Source organism: Danio aesculapii, chromosome 7, assembly GCF_903798145.1.
Source record: "Danio aesculapii chromosome 7, fDanAes4.1, whole genome shotgun sequence".
Classification (NCBI taxonomy): domain Eukaryota; kingdom Metazoa; phylum Chordata; class Actinopteri; order Cypriniformes; family Danionidae; genus Danio; species Danio aesculapii.
The window spans coordinates 28,790,873-28,810,419 of record NC_079441.1 but is presented as its reverse complement, the minus strand read 5'-3'; the positions used below and the strand labels follow the sequence as shown (position 1 = coordinate 28,810,419).

The 19,547-nt window shown below is 36.7% G+C and overlaps 1 protein-coding gene across 1 annotated transcript in view; it reads left to right on the top strand.

Moving 5' to 3' along the window:
• aldh1a2 (aldehyde dehydrogenase 1 family, member A2) overlaps positions 1 to 19,547 on the top strand; it is a 43,940-nt gene that overhangs the window by 19,812 nt on the left and 4,581 nt on the right. Inside the window, exons 5-9 of the mRNA XM_056461549.1 lie at positions 4,531 to 4,592; positions 5,905 to 6,033; positions 6,421 to 6,534; positions 15,968 to 16,070; positions 17,716 to 17,900. Coding sequence (XP_056317524.1) covers positions 4,531 to 4,592; positions 5,905 to 6,033; positions 6,421 to 6,534; positions 15,968 to 16,070; positions 17,716 to 17,900 — 593 coding nt within the window. The remainder of the gene's footprint in view (positions 1 to 4,530; positions 4,593 to 5,904; positions 6,034 to 6,420; positions 6,535 to 15,967; positions 16,071 to 17,715; positions 17,901 to 19,547) is intronic.

The window sequence follows — 19,547 nt, the reverse complement described above, 5'->3', positions numbered from 1 at the left end:
AGGTGAAATGTTCCTTTAAATTGAAAAAGAAAATTATGCAACAATTATGACTCTACACTAAAAACCCCCAAACTTTCAACCATTGGTGGAGATTAGTCAGAAAATGTACTGTATTTACAGTATTTATTTGACTTAGACATCACAATTACACTGGACGACCAAATGCATTTGTTTAAGTGCTTTAGCAGACTTGCTACTTCTCAACACCTGTCCATGTGAGGCTTGACATAAAATGAAAATGAAATAGATACATATACACAACATTATAATTCTTTATATAAAATTGCTGTAAGGCAAAAGCAAAGGCAGCATGATCAAACAAACTAATAGTAGACTATGTGTGCAAACACTGCTGTTTTGTTTTTTAACCACTTTTAAGTACTACTAAAAATATTTATATATTATAATTTTAGGCTAACAGGTAAATCATTCCACAATTTGATTCCTTTAACAGAGAAAACAGATTGACCAAAAGAGGTCTTACACTTTGGTACAAGACTCGTAAGACTCTGTGAGAGGTTTGATACCTACTGATTCAATCAGAAAACAGCAATGGAACATGACTATTTAAACATTTAAAAACCAATTTAAGATCATTAAATTTAATAAAACTATAAAAACTCAAAGGGTTATGTTTACATAAAACATCACAGTGATGCCATTGCATTATTACACATTTTGGTAGGCTACTTTAATCTTCCAAAAAACTTCATTACATTTACATTTAACTGCGTGATAGCGAAAGCTTGTGACTCAACCATACACAACCACCCATTTCAGAGAGCACAGAGGAGACAGATGCACTCAGAGCCTTACTTGCAGACCCATCCTAGACATTTTAGGAAGTTTGACCTTGAGCAGAGAGAGTGCAGCTCTAAGCCGGGGTAGAGCTGTGTTTTCTCTGAGGCCTGCAGGAGATGTTGTGGGGTTATGGAGGTGCACTGAGGGTAAACAGACGAGGTCCCATAACAGTTATAAATCTGAGTGCTAATGGCCGCCCTCCTGTGGAGCGCTGCCATCGGTGGAGCACAGTGACAGCTACAGGGCCGGGGGGGCACTACTGGGCAAGGGGGGGGCACTGTGGGTCTGTTCTGGCTAATTTAGTTGTTTGAAAGGAACGCGGCAGGGAACCTGGAGACTACGGGACAGCAGCAGACTTGCAGCTCTGATGTCACGGTGCAGCCATTAGTGTGCAAGTATGTGTGTGGAGCCTCCCGTCACATGGGTTAGAGAGGTGTCCGGCGTCCGTGTAATTATTGTGCATTCCAACACTGTCTGTCACCATCACTCTCTGATTAGATCAGCCTCTAGTATCTGAACATACACTGTGCTGTCCACCTTTTTCTACACTTAGAGATGTACAACGGCTGAGCTGTTTGGAAGCATTTTCGAGAAAATGGAGCAACATTTGGACACATTTGATTCTAAAAATGCATCACATCATTTGCGTTCTGATTTTAGGGATAATAATATTGGTTCATTTTAGAAACGGGGAACCTAGAATCTGCTGTATGTAACTTGGATATTAACAGCGAAACTTGGATCACTAAAGTAAATGTTAGCAAGCCCTGTTAACTGTGTTTTACAGTGAATATAGAACAGCTTAAGTTACACTCACGTCAAGCCGCCTAAACTGTTATGAAATGCAGTTATGCATGGCAAGTACAGAATACATATATAATATGTAGCAACTAAATATCTCCTTCTGTTCTCTTCTTCTTAAAGAATGCAAAAAGTTGCATCTGAACTGCTCTCTTACATATTTAAAATGTAAGAGAGCATAACTCGAAATGATCCAATGAACTGTATTGTGCTTCTGTGTGGCACCTTATTAAAATACTGAGTTTTGATTGGTCAATCATCGATGTTTATAAATCAGAAATTACCATAAATAGAGAATTTTAATATTTAATTTGCATGATAAGTTTTACATTACACACACTGTTGTTAATCTAAAGAGGATGATAAAAGGATGTCATGTTTTTCCATAGGGGGAATGCCATCCCCCTCATCCCCTTTAATTTGAGCACTTTATACACATGTACAGTGTCAAGGGTAACAGATTACAAGTAAGCAAATATCACTATTCAAAGTAACGAGAAAAGTAATGTGAGAAAAGTATTTTCAAAGTAACAAGAAAAGGAATAAAAGTACTTTTCAAAATCAAGTAAAATATTTGAGTTGCTTTTTAATTTAATTTTTATTCAGCAATTTATTTTTAATTGCTATTTAATTAGTCACAATGAATCACGCAGTCAATGAGAGAATGTGTTAATTATTTTGATCGCATCGAAGAAAAGGGGATTATAGTCTCAATGGACAATGATTTTACTTAAGACACATAGTACAAAAGTAGCAAACACATTGCTTTAAACTGTCAATAATCTGTATATACGGCATGTATAGCTTTGGGGTCAGGAAGTTCTCAGATAACTTTATCCAAAAATATTATTTTTTATGTGTTTTTTAAAGGTAAATGAAGGTTATACAGTGCAGCTGTTAAATGCAGAACTCCTCTATTGAAAAAGAAAGAAAGAAAAAACAAGCTCTGAAGATCAAGCCTCAGCCAGGTTATAAATAGTAACGCTAAAGTAACTCAAAAGTATTGAACCCATTACTTACTATAAAAGCTAACTAAGTAACACTACTTTTAGATACATTTTTTGGGAAGTAAATCAATATTAAAATGCATTACTTTCTAAAGTAACTCTCCCCAACACTGCACATGTAACCCATATACATATTGTTTTTTCCTTTAAAATATTGTCTCTTTTTATTCCTTATTACAATTCAGTAATATGCAGTACCACCTCATTGTACCCAGCAAGGTTATTATAGTTTTAGATTTTAAAATTGGCTTTTATTTTGATACTATTTTTACATTATCATATTGTACAATTTTTCCTGAATGGTTTTGTTAGTTTTTGTTTGACTTTGTAAAGGTTTTATATGTTTAGTTTCTGAGTTAACAGAACACATCCAGTGTAGAATAAAGGGAGGTTTGATATTTGTTAGTTTGTGATAAAAACAAAATATATTTTGAACACTGAATCCATAACTCGATGCAACAAAGTGAATATTAGCGCAGAGGGTAGCACAATCGCATGAAGGTCACTGGTTTGAGCCTCGCCTGGGTCAGTTGTCATTTCTGTGTGGAGTTTGCATGTTCTCCCCATGTTCATGTGGGTTTCCTCCAGGTGCTCCGGTTTCCCCCACAGTCCAAAGACATGCAGTACAGGTGAATTGGGGAAGCTAAATTGGGCGTAGTGTATGTGAGTGCATGCAAGAGAGTGTGGGTGTTTCCCAGTGTTGGGTTGGGGCTGGAAGGGCATCTGTTGCGTAAAACATGTGCTGGGTAAGTAGGCGGTTCATTCCGCTGTGGTAAACCCTGATTAATAAAGGGATTAAGCCGAAAAGACAATGAATGAATGAATGAATGAATGAAAGAATGAATGAATGAATGAATGAATAATAAAATGCTTGACTGATCTGCAGGAGTTTCTATTAGCAGGTCAGATTTTCTACCACATAATTAGTTATGAAAAGATTATTGATTGATATAGATTATGATGATTAGTGTTCACAGCAAATACTGTTTGTTTTGAGAAAAAGATCAATTATTTTAGCTAATAGCTATTTTATTTAAGTTTCAGAGACTATTGTTTATGTTAGTTTAGTTTCAGCTTTTCATTTATTGTGAACTTTTAAAATTTTATTTCAGTTAAATTTTGTTAAATAAAATAACCTTTGTACTCAGTTGTTTGAAAAATCACTTCACTGACTGTTTTATGGATGTTATTCCCAAAATGTACGCAAAGCCTGATGGGAAAAGGAAAAAGGTGGATACAGTTCTTGAATAAAGCACACAGTCACTCCAGTGGCTCTTGTATTTGATAATGTCTCCCTCATATTCGCTCTCTCATATTACACAAACAAGCACCCATGCTGCTGCATGCTGTTATGATACGATTTTCACAGCAGGAGAAATAAAAATGAAGAATGGAGGGGAAAAGATCTGTAAATCCCCCTGTCAGTGCTGGAGCTCAGCATTGGGCCTTTGTTGTGTTGCTAAACCAAACTTACATAGTGGGAACTCACGGCGATTCGCTTTATTTCATTTCCAATCTCATCCGTAATAGAATTACAGCACAAACAAACAGAATGTGTGTTTTTGGCCTTCTCTTATCTGGCCACCAAGTGAGATGAATCATTGGCATGCATCACGTCCAGATGCTTTAAGCCAACCTCATGTTTCCACAGCGAGGGATGGAGAGATCACAATTTTTCCCATGTTGCCATAAGAGGAAAACAGGCTCTTTTGTAGACAGCGGTTTTATCTGATGCTCTTTTGACTGAAACATAGTGTTAGTAACAATGACAGCTGATAGGAATCTTCCTGCTCTATGCTCTGTCTGTATACTGCCAATAATTCTGTCATTTAATTTGACTTTTCTCGAGTGTGAATAGTATTTGACATAATTCTACCCTCTGGCTAATACTCTGCTTTCTTTTGTTCTCTCTGTGAAATAGATGGAGAATTTTTCACCCTCACCAGACATGAGCCCATTGGAGTGTGTGGACAGATCATTCCTGTGAGTGTGTTGGCCATGTTTTTGCTTTTCATTGAAACTGTTTATTTTGCCATCTCCATAGCTTTTAATGGATTCATTTGAACACCTTAGTGTGGGATGACAGGCTATTTGAGGTTTGGATATGGTGGTTGAGTGTTCCCTAAGTAGCGTGACTTGAAAATGTACAGAATTTAATTTGTAAATGTTGTTAGTCCTTGTTTGGACTGTAATTTATATTAAAAATGTCATACACAATGCATAATGTTGATGAACAGTGGATATCAATGCTATTTTGAGCATAAAATGAACAGATATCATAAAAAGGCAAGCTACTATACACTGAAAATGAAATGATTCATCGGATTTATGTAATTTTTTAAAGGTTTTTTTTTATATATATTTTTTATATGGGCTGAATTTAAACAAATTAAGTCGAACATTACTACGTTTAACTTGTTTGTTTAAATTTAGCCCATAGAAACCTTTAAAAAATTACGTAAATCCAACAAATCTTTTTTCAGTGTATTATATATACAGTAGAATAGAGCCAACAGAAAAAGTAATGATAAAACAGTGTAAACATGACCAGACAACATTGAATGTAATGTGCAAAATGCCCATGACAGGAACACCATTATAAGAAAATTGGATGGTAAACAAGTGGATGGTAAACAAACAATTCTAAGCAAAATATAACTATAAGCTCAAGACTTAGTTTCTTTTTTATATTTATTGTTACCTGAATCTAATGACTTAATGTAGAAATTAATGTTCATGTTTATATAGTATTTCCAGTACTTCACTGTAGAATAGATTTTTATCAGTGTGTACCTCTCATTAATTTCTTTAATGATCCATTTCACATGTTGCTATTTCAATGGGTTTAAAGTAAATTTAGCAGATTACTGGAAGTATTTAAGTTTCTTATCTGGCACTGTATAATTGGCTAAAAACAGGTCATGATGGCCAGTGCCAGTGAGACAGAGAAGACCAAAAACAGAACTAAGAAAATAATGAAAGAGAAAGGCAGGAATGAGCGGGAGGTACACTTGAAAGACAGAAATAGAAATAGTGACAAAAAACAAAAGATAACTGTAACCACTCTATTTGTTCTTATAAATCACCTCATGACCAAAAATCACAAAGACTGGCACAAAGTAACCAGACTGGATTGATACAGAAGCTTGTATGACATTTTTTTAGAAACATTCAGTTTCTAAATGAGCGTGCAGAGCCTGAAATCATTAGTGAGGGAGTTTTGCTCTTCAGAAACAAAGATATGAGGTTGTTTGAACGAGCTCCCACAGTAAGTTCCTGACCTATGTCTGTACAGTGGAACTTCCCCCTGGTGATGACAGCATGGAAATTGGGGCCGGCACTGAGCTGCGGGAACACGGTTGTCCTGAAACCTGCTGAGCAAACCCCTCTCACCTGCCTCTACCTCGGCGCTCTGATCAAAGAGGTACAGCACCATGATTTTACAACACTGTTGTGAATGAACAGATTGAACATTCTGATATCTGTCAATTCATTCTGACCACATCACATTCAAAATGCAGCCCTACAGTGATCAAAGTCATCCAAAAGCAACATCAACACATGTTCAGATGCAAATGCGTGATATTTCATCATTCGTTCCCCGCTGCAGCCAGACTTTTGTTGTTATGCCTCTCCCTTTTCTCTGGGATTAAGAGGCCTACTTTCTTCTCTTCTTTTGATGTTCTGTCCATCCTCTCTTCCACAGGGCCTGTAGGGAGGTCGGGGTGGGTCTGGATTCCCCCTCCACGGCCTGTGGTGTTCTTGGCTCAACTCTTGTCTAAAGCTTTTTCCTCTCATACTGTTTTCACAGGCTGGGTTTCCACCGGGAGTCGTCAATATTTTGCCAGGCTATGGGCCAACCGCGGGAGCCGCGATCTCTTCGCACATGGGCATAGACAAAGTGGCGTTCACAGGATCGACTGAGGTAATTTTCCTATCGGACAAATGGAAGAATCCCACCCTTTTCCCTCATCCTCCTTTCCGCCAGTGTAACTTTACACTCTTGATGTGCAGTCTTGCGGTCCTCATGTAAGCATCCACAAGTTCGTAAGGTATCATATTTGCCAAATTAGGTGTTTAAGTTAAACGTGCAATAGGAGATATTGGAAAATGCTAACATTAGCCTTTTAGCATTGAAAGCCTACCACCCACCCTGAAAATTGCCAACCAAACCCATGCCTCCTGAGTGCATGAACATGCAACATCACTGCAATACATCACAAGACATCTGCCAAAAAGAAAACTTTATAGTAAGGTTAGTGATTACAATACCATACTTTAAAAAAGATGGTAGGTTGCTGATGTTTTCCTACCATTCTCTTTTTGAACCGCATCTGTGAATCTTTTCTCTGTGAACAGGTATGCAATTACGTATCTTGACAACATTCATTCATTAATTTTCCTTCAGCTTAGTTAGCTTAGTCCCTTATTTATAAGAGAAATGCACACACTCACCTTATTTATTCACACTTATACACTATGGCCAATTTAGTTTATTCAGTTCATTTATTTCGCATGTCTTTTGGACTTGTGGAACACCCCGAGGAAACCCACACGAACACAGAAAGAACATGCAAACCACACAGAAATGCCAACTCACCCAGCTGGGACTTGAACCAGCGTCCTTCTTGAATGAGGCGATAGTGCTAACCACCATACCTGCCAAAATTCCGGGAGTTTTCCGGAGGACAGAACAAAACTGGAGATGGGTCTGAAATATGGGAGACTCCCGGGAAAAACGGGAGTGTTGGCAGGGATGCTAACCACTGAGTCACCATATCTTGACATAATAAACGTAGTGTTAGGAATGAAAGGGCGTCATGGTGGCGCAGTAGGTAGCACAATCGCCTCACAGCAAGAAGGTCGCTGGTTTGAGCCTTGGCTGGGTCAGTTGGCATTTCTGTGTGGAGTTTGCATGTTCTCCCCGTGTTCGTGTGGGTTTCTTCCGGGTGCTCCAGTTTCCCCCACAAGTCCAAAAACGTGGTATGGGTGAATTGGGTAGGCTAAATTGTCTAGTATTTGTGTGTGAATGAGTGTGTGTGGATTTTTCCCAGTGAAGGGTTGCAGCTGGAAGGGCATCCGCTGTGTAAAACATATGCTGGATAAGTTGGTGGTTCATTTCGCTGGGGCGACCCCTGATTAATAAAGGGACTAAGCCAAAAAGAAAATGAATGAATGAATGTTAGGAATGAACATTTTTATTGGACAAATCAAATCTTTGTCCTATGCACCTTCCAAATAATATTAAAATGCATATTAAGACAATTGGACCACTTAGTTTAATGAGTTCTATCAGGACGTAGAAGCAGAAAAAAAATGACTGAAAAAAAAGACAATCTCCTTTTTCACCTTCAACGCAGAGAAGTATAAACTTTGAGCAGCATTAGGATAATAACAGCTCCATGTCAATCAGTCAATACCCAAACTTGGTTCTTTTAGTCACGTCAGTGTCACTTTCTCAAGGCCAGAAAATACATGAGTTCAACATATTCAGTTAAAACAAGCTCCAACCAGATCTACACCACAGACGCAAAAAAATTATCTGACAAAATCCAACAAGCATATCTGCTGAAAACCTCAGTGCTCTTCTCAAAACACTCGAGCTGTAGTGTTTCTGTAGTGCAGCAGGGTTTTTTTTTAATTGAAGCACTTGATATAGAATGGTGGTGAGTTTAGACAAAGTCTATAGAAAACACAAGACGTGTCACTTGTGTAGTTTTGAATGGGGAAAAGTGTAACATCAACATGTCGAATGAAGCCCCGCCTTTTCCTTTAGTACAGGAACCAATCAGCAATCACTATAGACTGATGAATCTCTGGGGAAGGGGCTCGCACCAGCCATGACTTTGTGCAGATTTTGTGAAATTATAACGTTTAGAAATAAAACTAAAGACACGGTTGTTAATTAATTTTATTAGTGATTCTTAATATGAAATTTAATTGTAAGCTTGGCAAGCTATTTTGGAGAATTTTAGGTTTCCCCATTCAAACAGAATACTCGAGCATACTGTCAGAGAGGTGTTTCAAAGATGGCTGCCGAATGAAATGACTAGTCTTTAAGGGACTTTGGTTTAGACCAAGCGGCAACCTCCCGCTCTCCTTCAGGAAGCCAATACGGAAGTAACTAAAACTGCAATTCATCGACTCTAGATGTTTTCTGACTGCAATGGTAAATTGGCCAATCTAACAGCTGATAAATGTTTACAGTCTGGTACAAAAGATAGTTCTGTTGCAAGTGGCTAATATTACCCTTCATCACAACTGTGAGGGGGATTAATTTTTTTATAACTCTTCATTACAACGCTTCATTTTTATCAAGTTTTATTAAGTTTGCATAATTAAGGGTGTGGCCACTTGAGTGACAGCTAAGTCTCGCTGGTCGCTGTCTCCTCACCTCAGCTAATTACGGCTAATTAGCCGCTGACTTCGGCATATACATTGCATTTTTGTGTTGTTTTTACTAACACAGACTACTGTATATTTAAAGTTTTTTGAAGTAATTCGGGTTTTCCTCCTGTAGAAAAACATCATAAGAACAATGCTTAGTGGCTCAATGTATTACAACAGTGTTGTTAAAAGTCTAAACACTTTATTGATATAGTGTACAGCCAAGCACAAGTGGTCAGAACACAAACGAGTCGCAGGTAATGAAATACAAGCAGGCGTTTGTAGCTCCGCTCACGCTCTGTCTCTTTGCCCTTATTTGGTCATGCCCGGTGGGTGCGATGACGTGGAAACAAAATGGCGACGGTTGCCACACCTACTTGTTGCTTCATTTGCGCTCTTCAGAAACCTATGGGTGACGTCACGGATACTACATCCATATCTTTTACAGTCTATGGTTTAGACACAGCATTGGTAATAACTGAATGATCTACAACAAAATAGAGAGAGATTTAGGGTTAACTATGAGAATATTCATTTCTACAATACTAATTCTCACTAGAAATGGAAAAAGTTGGTGAAAATGTAATCAACAAAATGACCATAAAGAGCAGCTTTTTTGTTGCTTTTTTTGGCTGAACTGACAGGAAAGGAAAACACATGATTTTGAGAAATCAAAAGTAGTTGAAGATGCATTTATTCTGCCTTCAAAAACTGATTAGATGAAGGTATCACAGTTGACAAAAAGGGAGCTCGATTAAATTTGGATGTTGACAGTCACTGTTGATAGTAATAAATGCTATCAACTCCCAGAATTCTCCTGATAAGATTTGAAAAAATATTCTTCTGTAGAAAAGACATTGTACCCCTATTGATTTAGATTTGCACCCCCCCCACCCCCCCCCCAACAGTAAAGGGTTAATGTGTACCCTATACCCTATTACTAAAAGTGACTGTAATGAGAAGTCTGAGAAGTTGTGTTTATAGGGGGACTGTCTGCTGTCTAATACTACACACTCTTATGTCGAGAAATGCTTAGTAGACCACCTGGCTTTCCAAAATCATTTCTAATAAACAGGTTTTAGGTGGATGTGGGAATGACATGTTAATCCACAGGTGGTCTGTCAGCACAGAGCCCAAACATCTAACATGCCATTAATGCTGTGCCAGTCTGGTTGGACACCTGAGTTCATTTACACTTTATAAGTGTCCTGTGCATACTGTATAATGACTTCCCTTTCTATTGAGCCCTATGCATCAGACAGCTACACTGTGGCCCCTGGAGGAGAAATGACTCTTTGAAGCCAACTGTATAAATTTAATAGAAAGCCAGGGACTGAAAATAAGCACCATGTTAGGCACACAGAATGTACCGCATGAAAACAGGCCTCAGCGACAGCAGCATAACTCAGCGTATTTTAAACAGTGATTATTTCTAGCTAGACTTGCCTCGCCGCAAAGAGCCCTTAAGCCCTTTATTCAATTACAGAGCCCTATAAATCGAAATATTTCAGTGTATGTTTTGATCTCTTCTTACACATGTAGCTAGTGTTTTGTTATTAATTGAAGTGAATTTGGGGATGTTTAAAACAGATTAAGCTTAGGCTTATTAGCTTGAACAGAAAAGTGATTTTGTTTACATCCTCAGTTATAAGTGAGCTTTATAGTGGGTTTTTGTGCAGTTAAGTTTAATCTTATCTATACATTCAATAAAAAATATGCACATTGCAAATGACCTGTCTTTAAAAAAAAGAGAAATAAATTAATTCACAGCAATGCAGGATAAGGTGAGTTACAATCATTCTCTGGCTTTAAAAAAAAGCTATTTCAGGCATTTACATGGTATTTAAAATTGAGCAAAAGCTACATTTACAATGTTACAAAACATTATTACGTAAACGCTGTTCTTTGGAACTTTGTTGATTAAGTAATTAAGTAATTGATTTAGTAATTCTTTAAAAAGATTTCCATTTTATACAGGAATATTAGGCCTAATCTCAATTTTATTTTTGTACCCCTTCCGCTTCCCCTTCCCCTTGTGTGTGAGGGGAAAGGGCTTCAAAATGTGCCCCTAAGAAATGGGACAGCACTACAACACTTGCACACATCATATGTCATAGCAATCCCTTGCTTCATATGAGATCGAGGATCGCAACTGCTGTAGTTATTCCAGTTGCATTATTTTTTGGTGTTTATCCTACGATATCATGTTATCATAATGATATAATGTGGCAATAAGCTCGTAACTGTACTGCGCATGTACACCGTGGCCATATTCATCTATGTAAACACACAAAAAAAACAACATTAACGTCATATCAGACACAGTAAAAGGTAATTCCCACCCACTAGACTTTTCTGACAGGGTATTCGGATGTAATATGTGAAAGTATGTTGCGGGACTACTATACAAGAGTTATTATTATGGATTATAGGATTATATAATGGTAAAACACAAACGCTGTTATAAATATAATAAAACATATACTTGTTTGTCATAAAAATTGTAAAAATGACAAGAAAATACAAATTTGTGCATCTCCTTACTCCCGTGTGCAGCTATGGTGCCGTTGTGGCTGGTGTATTCTGGGAAATATTCTTACCCCTTGGTTTCGAGTGTGGTCCTGAAAAATATCTGTTTCAGGAGATATCTAGGCCTTCCCCTTAGCCTTACGCCTTCAAGCTAAAGAGAATTGGGACACCTCTTACCCCTTCATGTGAATGCACAAAACGAGGGGTAGGCGTAAGGGGTAGAATTGGAATTGGGCCTCAAGCAGCACAGCAATTTTTTGTATTTATAACAAACTGAGGAGAAAATCTGTACATTGAAATACTTTTTGAAGGATCGCATGACCATTGATCACAAGTATTATTTTTTAATATCTACGTTTTTGAAAAAATATCATTAGACAACAGTGATCTAAAATGGACTCATTTTCCTGAATAGACAATATATATATTTTTTTTTAATAATAATAAAAACATTTGAACGGTAAAATGTGTATATATCTTCATTGTGGAAGCATCAGAGAATGATGGCATAGGTCTGTGCTTGGACACAATTCAGCTCTCACCGATAAGAGAACAAACAGAAGTGTTGTTTCCACAGAAAACAAAGCTAAGCTTGTGTCCTTGAAAAGCTCTCGCTGAATTGCAACAGATGTTTCTTTTTATCAAAATAGATGATAACTGGGAAATGACTTAACTGCCATTTCCCAGTTATCGTCTATTTTGATGACGGCGATGACTGTTTCTTTCTTTTAAATCGAAATATTATTGATAAAACAAAAAATGTGATGACTGAGACTTGGAAAGATGCGTCAGCAGGCCACACAAATCCTCAAATGAGTGTGGCGTCACAGTCCCAGCCCAGCCGTCGTCACCCACTCTTCCACTGAGTGACTTTCAGAGGAAACTGGTCAGCACACACTCCACCCTCTGCTTCCTCTTGACTGCTGCAGTCACACACTCAAGCCTTCAGTGGCCTCCTCGGTCAGCACCGCTGCTGTGGGTGTTGCTGGCCTCTGATCTGGACTTGATTAAGCAGTCGAGATCTCTCATGCTGTGAGTGTGTGTTCATGCACAGACTCTGAGTCACTTCAGTCATGTGTGTGTGTATTAGGGAGGACTCGGCCAGGGGTGGCGGGACCAGGGAAAGCATCTCCTTGAGGGAGTGAAAGATTCTAGTGTATTGTGACTTGCCTATTGCTGATATTTGTGCAGTCTAGTCTCTTTGTGTGCAGTGCCATTTATTACATGGTTCATATTTCTTTAATTTTGATTTCTTAAGTTAATTTGGTAAGACTTTATTTTGATGGTCCCCATTGCACATTTTCTTGCATTGCAACTATATGCCAATTACTTCTCTTTTGAGTATTAGTAGACTGTCTGCTTAATATCTGCTGATGCTGCTCCTTCAATAGACATTTAATTGACTATGAGAAACTTTGCAAGTACATGTCAACTTACACCAACCCTAACCTTAACCACAACGCCAACCTAACAGTCTACTTCTAATCTAATGAGAATTAGTTGGCATGTAGATGCAATGTAACTTAAACTCAACAAACGGACCATCAAAATAAAGTGTGACCATTAATTTTTCCAATAATTAGCATTGCACCAGTTAGTGCAACCACACACTTAAAAATAAAGGTTATAAATTGGCATTGAAGCTTCCATTAGTATTCAATGGAAGCTTTTTATAATACTAACATATTCTTTGCACTATGAATAAAAGTGGTTATTTTAAGAGCTGTTCACTAATAGGTTCTTTTTGGAAGCCAAAATGACTCTTCTATAGCATTGCTGCAAAAAATATATATTTTTGTAGCCTTCATTTTTAAGGCTACAAGGACAATATCATTGACTTTAAAGTATGTGCTGAGCCAATGAAACACGCAATCTTTCACATAGCAATGTCAGATTCATTCAAATGCATCAGCTGATCCTAAGTCAAACTCTTTTGCACGTAGCTTTGGAAATTCGGACAGTGAATTGGTTAATTTTTTGAAAGTATGATTCATTCTTGTGAATCAGTTTGTTTTGAGTGATTCTATCATGTTGCATGTGGCATTGGAACGTCTGATTCAATGTAGTGAACTTAAACATTTTAACAGTTCACTTCCTTAAATTTGGGACTGGAGGTCTGTTTTAATGTATAATCTCATTCAAACAAATTCTCTGTTTTATATAATACCTTGTAAAGACTGAACCAGTTCATCGAGATGATGTTTTGACTTCAAATCAGTTGCTTTAGTTCAGTTTAAAAGACTGAAAAAGATTGATTGACTATTAGATTGATAGTTAAACACAACTGTTGATAAATTTGATGTCAGTGAGATTTGTTTTTAAGAATATAAGTTAATAATAATAAGAGGATTATCATTTAGCTTAAAAAAATGTAAGTACCCTTCCTAAAATAGAGAAAAATTCTCACATACATATAGTATCTGTGACAGTTAGACACTGACATACGTGCAAACACTGCATTGACATTCTTCAGTTTTTCCACTGAACGAGAGTGTCAGGGGAGGATTGTTTTCACTCGTCTTCTTCCCTCTCCCCTTCTCTTTCCGCTATCTGATGGAAAACAGATAGAGAAAATATTCACTGTCAGTAAGTATGTTTTGCGCAAAGGAAAAATGTACAAATGTTTGTTTATGGTTAGGAGTGCTGCTCGCCTCTAAAGTTGGCTGTGAAGAGACGCACTTTTCTCTCTCTTCACCACATACACATGTTGGGGTTTCATGTTTTATGGGGACTTCCCATAGATGTAATCATTTTTATACTGTGGAGACTGTATATTCAGTCATCTTACTGCAACCCTTACTGAAAACACTCTGCATTTTTACATGTACAGTTGCTTCATTCTGTTTGATCTATGAGCTGTCTTTCCTCTAGAAAAATGTCCCCACATGTTAAAAAAATACTGGTATTATTATACTTGTGGAGATAGTTTGTCCCCACATTGTATTGAATACCACACACACACACATACTCAGGCACACACACACGCAGTTGGAAAAGAATAGCTTGATGTGAGCATGTGATGTGAAGCGAGGCCACGGCCAGCAGCTGTGTGATGTCTGCACTGTTAAACAGCACGTAAGACGAGAGCAAGTCCACTGCTAATGTGAAACTTTAGTGTGAAATTCAGTTTAGATGTGAACCCATTCAGGGAAGAGCTGCGAACAAAATGGACCTATTCAACAAATTCTCCTCAAGCTCAGTTAACTCAAGGCGTTCCATTCATCTTTATTTCTTGTGCTTTTTACAATGTACATTTTGTCAAAACAGTTTAACATACAGGCGACACGGTGGTGGCTGGTTCAAGTCCCAATCCTTAGTTGGCATTTCTGCGTGGAGTTTGCATGTTCTTCCCGTGTTCGTGTGGGTTTCGTCCGGGTGCTCCAGTTTTCCCCACAAGTCCAAAAACATATGCTATAAGTGAATTGGGTAAGCTAAATTATCTGTAATGTATAAGTGTGAATGTGAGAGTGTATGGGTGTTTCCCAGTGATGGGTTGCAGCTGGAAGGGCATCCGCTGTGTAAAACATATGCTGGATAAATTGTCGGTTCATTCCACTGTGGCGACCCCAGATTAATAAAGGGACTAAGCTGAAAATGAATGAATGTCATTGGCCATGTATATGTGTGAATGAGTGTGTCTGGATATTTCCCAGTATTGGGTTGCAGCTGGAAGGGCATGTGAAAATGAATAAAGGGACCGAGCCGCAGGAAAATGGGTGAATGAATGAACAAGTTTAACATACACTCATTAAATTATGTTTTGCTGTTTGTTCAAAATACTTATTTAAAATGAGCTGAAACAATACAATCCTTTTTTGGGGGACAGCTTAATTGTTTTATGTTCAATCAGCTCAAATTTATAATAACTAATAAGCTAACTTAATTTATTCATGTTGTCCCAACACAAATCGATAGTGTGGAACCAAGCATTTTATACAATATAGATGAAGAAAAGACAATAAAAAGTCATAACATTATATACATCAGGCAGGCAGGAGAGTAGTGGTAGAATACTGGTGTAATTCTGGTTAAATTAAGACTGATTCAGTACAATTTATTATAAATGTCACTGTTGAAATTCAGCTCAGATAATCTCACATACATGTGCTTTCATTTAGGCACTAACAAAGCCAATGAATGCATTTTAAGGCTCTTATTTTACTGTTATTTTGTGACAGCATCGTGCATGCTACACAAACCTGCGGTCAGATCTTCTTGTTCTCCATTATCCAGCAGATACTATTGCGTGTGGGACATTCCATTCCATCCCATGAGCACTAATAGATATTAAAGATGTGGGCTGAAGCTCAGGGGCCTGATAATGCTGCTGGTTGTCCAGTCAAAGAGCAGGGGACGATTTATTAATGACAACATCCCACTGATAGTGAGATTTAGTAAGGTTCCTCTGCAGTGATTAAAGCTCCTCGTCTCTGTCTCCGCAGGTAGGCAAGCTGATCCAAGAAGCAGCAGGAAAGAGCAATCTGAAGAGAGTCACGCTGGAGCTCGGGGGAAAGAGTCCCAACATCATTTTTGCAGATGCTGATTGTAAGTATTCAGACACTGTTTTACGGCTGGCCTCCTGTTGTCCCGCTGCAACAGTTTGTGCACAGGTGCTGCTTCTGACTGTCACTTCACATCAAAGACCTTCAGGGAGCTTTTAGAGCTGCGTCTGACCGAAAGAAAGAAAAATCATCTTTAGTTTTGAAGAGGCGTACCTGCATGCAAATGAATCTCACTTCCTAAACTGCTGAACATTAGTGTCTGCATGTAGCCCACCAAACCAGGGCGCACGTTAGTGCTTTAAATGCTTTCAGCAGCCGCCAGCATAGCCCCACCGTAAATCAGCTGAATGGACCACATCACACTCGAGCCGTAAATCTGCCTGCTCCATTAACCCTTCAAATGCCACAGTCTGCCAGTCCAGCCTTTTCCCAGGTGTCTGTTATCTCGCCCAGATGTACACACAAGCATGTATGTGTGCATAAACAGCAGACGCACCACAGAAAAACTCATTACAGATGATTGAGCCAGAAGTCAATGGCTCCGAGACTATTCATCAATTATTTTAAAAGGCATTTGTGAGGATGTTCCCTCATTATCGCCTGTGTGTTTTATTTTTTCTTGTTTATTTGTCATTTAGATGTTTTCTTTTTTGCTTAAAATAACAAAATGTGTCATGTTTTTTTACATTTTAAAGAGTCCATAGACATACAGTAAGAGACACTAAACATGAAGTAGCACTGTTTTAACTTCAGAATATGATTTTGATTGAATAACATTAATTTTCAGTCACACACACACACAAACACACACACACATACTGTATATATATATATATATATATATATATATATATATATATATATATATATATATATATATATATATATATATATTTATATATATATATATATATATATATATATATATATATATATATACATACAGTGCTCAGCATATATAAGTACCCCCCTCCCAAATCTCTCTTTTAAATTTATATTTTAATAGGAAGCTATACAATATTATATTTGTGCAGATACATTAGGAGCTCATCTAACAAAATAACTAGCAATAACGGTCCAAAAACTAGTACACCCAAATTTATGTTATAGAAAAATATTAAATACAAATTTTAATCAAGAGAAGCAAAACATTTTTTGTAAAATGTAGTTGAAATTTTGTAGGTTGTAATTTTTTTTTTTTTGCAATATTTTGCTTGATTTTAATTGTATTATCTTTTAATTTCTAAATATGTTTGGTGATTAAAATATTATTTTAATAAATATATCTGTTTTATAAATCTCTTTTGTTTAAATGCACCAAAATACACTGTGTATATTCACTGAGAAATGGATGAAAATCTTCATTTTCAGAATGGGGTGTACTCAATTATGCTGAGTGCTGTATGTGTAATAATATTTGTTATTCTGACCAATCTGCAAAAAAGGAAAATGCTTTAAAAAAACGAATATTTGAAATCTGATTTGGAAGAAAGTTTATTAGACTTTAATGTAATTAAACCAATATGAATAATTTGCACAAATTCATACCTAAAAAAATCCAGTAAATCTGTAGAGAATTTTTAAAGTGACCTTTACCTTCTTTAATAGTTCCGCTTCACATAATCTCAGTGTTTCAAACCTTTTAATACTGCTTGTAGATGCATATAAATGTATTGTCTGTGTTTCAGTTGAGCTAGCGGTAGAACAGGCCCATCAGGGGGTTTTCTTCAATAACGGTCAATGCTGCACTGCTGGTTCTCGTATCTTTGTTGAGGAGCCCATTTATGATGAGTTTGTGAGAAGAAGTGCTGAGAGAGCACAGAGGAGGAAAGTGGGAAATCCCTTTGACCCAACCACTGAACACGGACCTCAGGTAGCACCTTATTCATATTAAAGAAAAAAAACACAGTTATATGGAGAAAAAAAAAAACATTTGGGTCAGTAATATTTTTTGTTAAAACAAGAGGTCACTTTAGTTTGATGGTCCGTTTGTTGAATTTAAGTTACATTGCATCTACATGCCAACTAATTCTCATTAGATTAGGAGTAGACTGTTAGGTTGGGGTTGTGGTTAGGGTTAGTGTAAGTTGACTTGTACTTGCAAAGTTTCTTATAGTCAGTTAGATGTCTGTTGAAGGAGCTTATCAACAGATATTAAGCAGACAGTCTACTAATACTCAAATGGACCATCAAAATAAAGTGTTACCCAACAAGAAAGCATTACATTGATCAAAAGTGAAGGTAAAGACATTTATAATGATACAAAAGATTTTTGTTTCAAATGAATGCTGATGAATATACTTTCTATTAATCAAATAATCATATGACACATTAAATCTGTCACCATTTCCACAAAAAATATTAACTTGAATCAGTATTGATGATAGAGCTGAGCAAATCTGCATATAAAATGATCACGTTTCATCTCAAGTAATGGCTGCTGAAAATTCAGCTTTTACATAAAATAAAATAATGACATTTTAACAACTATAGAGACAATAAGGCATTTATTATTTGTTAGTAACAAGTCTGAAAAACAAACACTTTATCTTTTAAACTACTGATAAAATGTTAACATAACAAAATGGCACTGTGTTTTTTAGACATGCTTATATTACTTTTTAGATGGCACAATCACCAATGTTTTAACCTCACACAGGATTTAAGGAGTTAAGACCCTGATTTTTAGTAATGACATATAAAAACATTAAGTATTTGTGTCAGTTGTCATCAACAAAATAAACGCGCTCAATTGCTCAATTTAATTTGAAATTTTTAAGAAATGCTCTCAGACATTTAAATAATAAACCAAACATTAACATTTTACTAAAACACCCCTAAAAAATCAGTGCATAAATATATAAAAAAAAATTCAATTCATTCTATAAAAACAACTAACATTTTTTTAAATATCACATCTAAATTTAAATGTCATTACAGTCAAAGTCAATAGAATTTCATTAGAATTTAAGGAAAATCTGTACATTACAGTTTTTTACAGACGCTAGGACACATTTCTCAATACTTAGGTCACTTTTGCAAAACTCTTCAACAGTGAGCACAACAGAAGTCTATGTTAAACTCAGGATCAATTATCATTGGTTTGGCACAAAATACATTTAATGACTACATCTCTTAAATTTCATGAATTCTTTTCTCAGACACAACAACTGCCAAAATACTTTGTACATACAGGACATTTTGCACATGCTTACATACTGTTTTCAAAACTGTTAAACTTCTGTTCAAAACAATAACATAATGCAAAACTGAATAAGACAGCACAATTCAACAGCAATATTTTATTGAAACATGTTTCAAATCTAAAAATGCAGTTTAACCAGCCAGATTAGCATGACTATTGTGTCTGTATCAGTGGATGGTGTGTATACAAATTCTTGTATTTTGGAATTACTTAGTGCAAAAAATAAATGTATAAATAAGCGACATAAAATATTGACGAATTCTACATCATGTCTGATTCATTCCAGTAACATATATTGCAGTTATAAACAATATA